This window comes from Rhincodon typus, unplaced genomic scaffold, assembly GCF_021869965.1.
Source record: "Rhincodon typus isolate 14 unplaced genomic scaffold, sRhiTyp1.1 hic_rhity00013568, whole genome shotgun sequence".
NCBI classification, from domain to species: domain Eukaryota; kingdom Metazoa; phylum Chordata; class Chondrichthyes; order Orectolobiformes; family Rhincodontidae; genus Rhincodon; species Rhincodon typus.
In genome coordinates, this window is record NW_025979206.1 from 969 (window position 1) to 1,667 (window position 699).

At 58.4% G+C, this 699-nt stretch overlaps 1 protein-coding gene across 1 annotated transcript in view; it reads right to left on the reverse strand.

Annotated features, from left to right (window-relative positions):
* Window positions 1-280: 280 nt before the first annotated feature.
* Window positions 281-699, reverse strand: part of LOC125480957 (interferon regulatory factor 9-like) — a 4,913-nt gene continuing 4,494 nt past the window's right edge. The window contains exon 7 of the mRNA XM_048594720.1: window positions 281-442. Coding sequence (XP_048450677.1) covers window positions 281-442 — 162 coding nt within the window. The remainder of the gene's footprint in view (window positions 443-699) is intronic.

Genomic DNA, 699 nt, shown 5'->3' on the forward strand with positions numbered 1-699 from the left:
TGTTAGACTGGGACTGGGGGTGGGGGTGGGGGGGGATCCTGTTAGACTGGGACTGGAACTGGGGGTGGGGGCGAGGGGGAGATACTGTTAGACTGGGACTGGGACTGGGACTGGGGGCGGGGTGTCCTGTTAGACTGGGTCCGGGGGCCAGGGGGAGAGCCTTTTAGACCGGGAAGGGGAAGGGGAGGGTGGGATGTGCGGGGGTTGGTAAAACATTAGCAGTTGGTCCAGCCTCTCACACTGCAGTCTGGCCCACTGCCTGGTGGTGACTCCCGTCCCTTCAGACTCTACCTTCCATGCTGGATTCCAGTCCTGGGTCTGGCAAGGGGCTTCCAGCAGAAAATTCCTTGTGAGTGGAGCGTTCGGAGTCAGAACTGGGGTCACAGCCGCTATCGTTCTCCATCTGCTGGGAAGTGGGAGCTGCACTGTCACTCTCTACCTGCTGGGAATGGAAAACAGAACTGTCACTTCCTGCTGGAAAAGTGAATTTTCACTCATTACGGCCTGGCAAACAGGATGAGCTGTGACACTCTCTACCTGCTGGGCAAAGGAGAACAGGAGGGTCACTCCCCACCTGCTGGGAAAGGGGGGAAACAGGAGGGTCACTCTCTATCTGCTGGGAAAAGGGGGAAACAGGAGGGTCACTCTCTACCTGCTGGGAAAAGGGGGAAACAGGAGGGTCACTCTCTACCTGCTGGG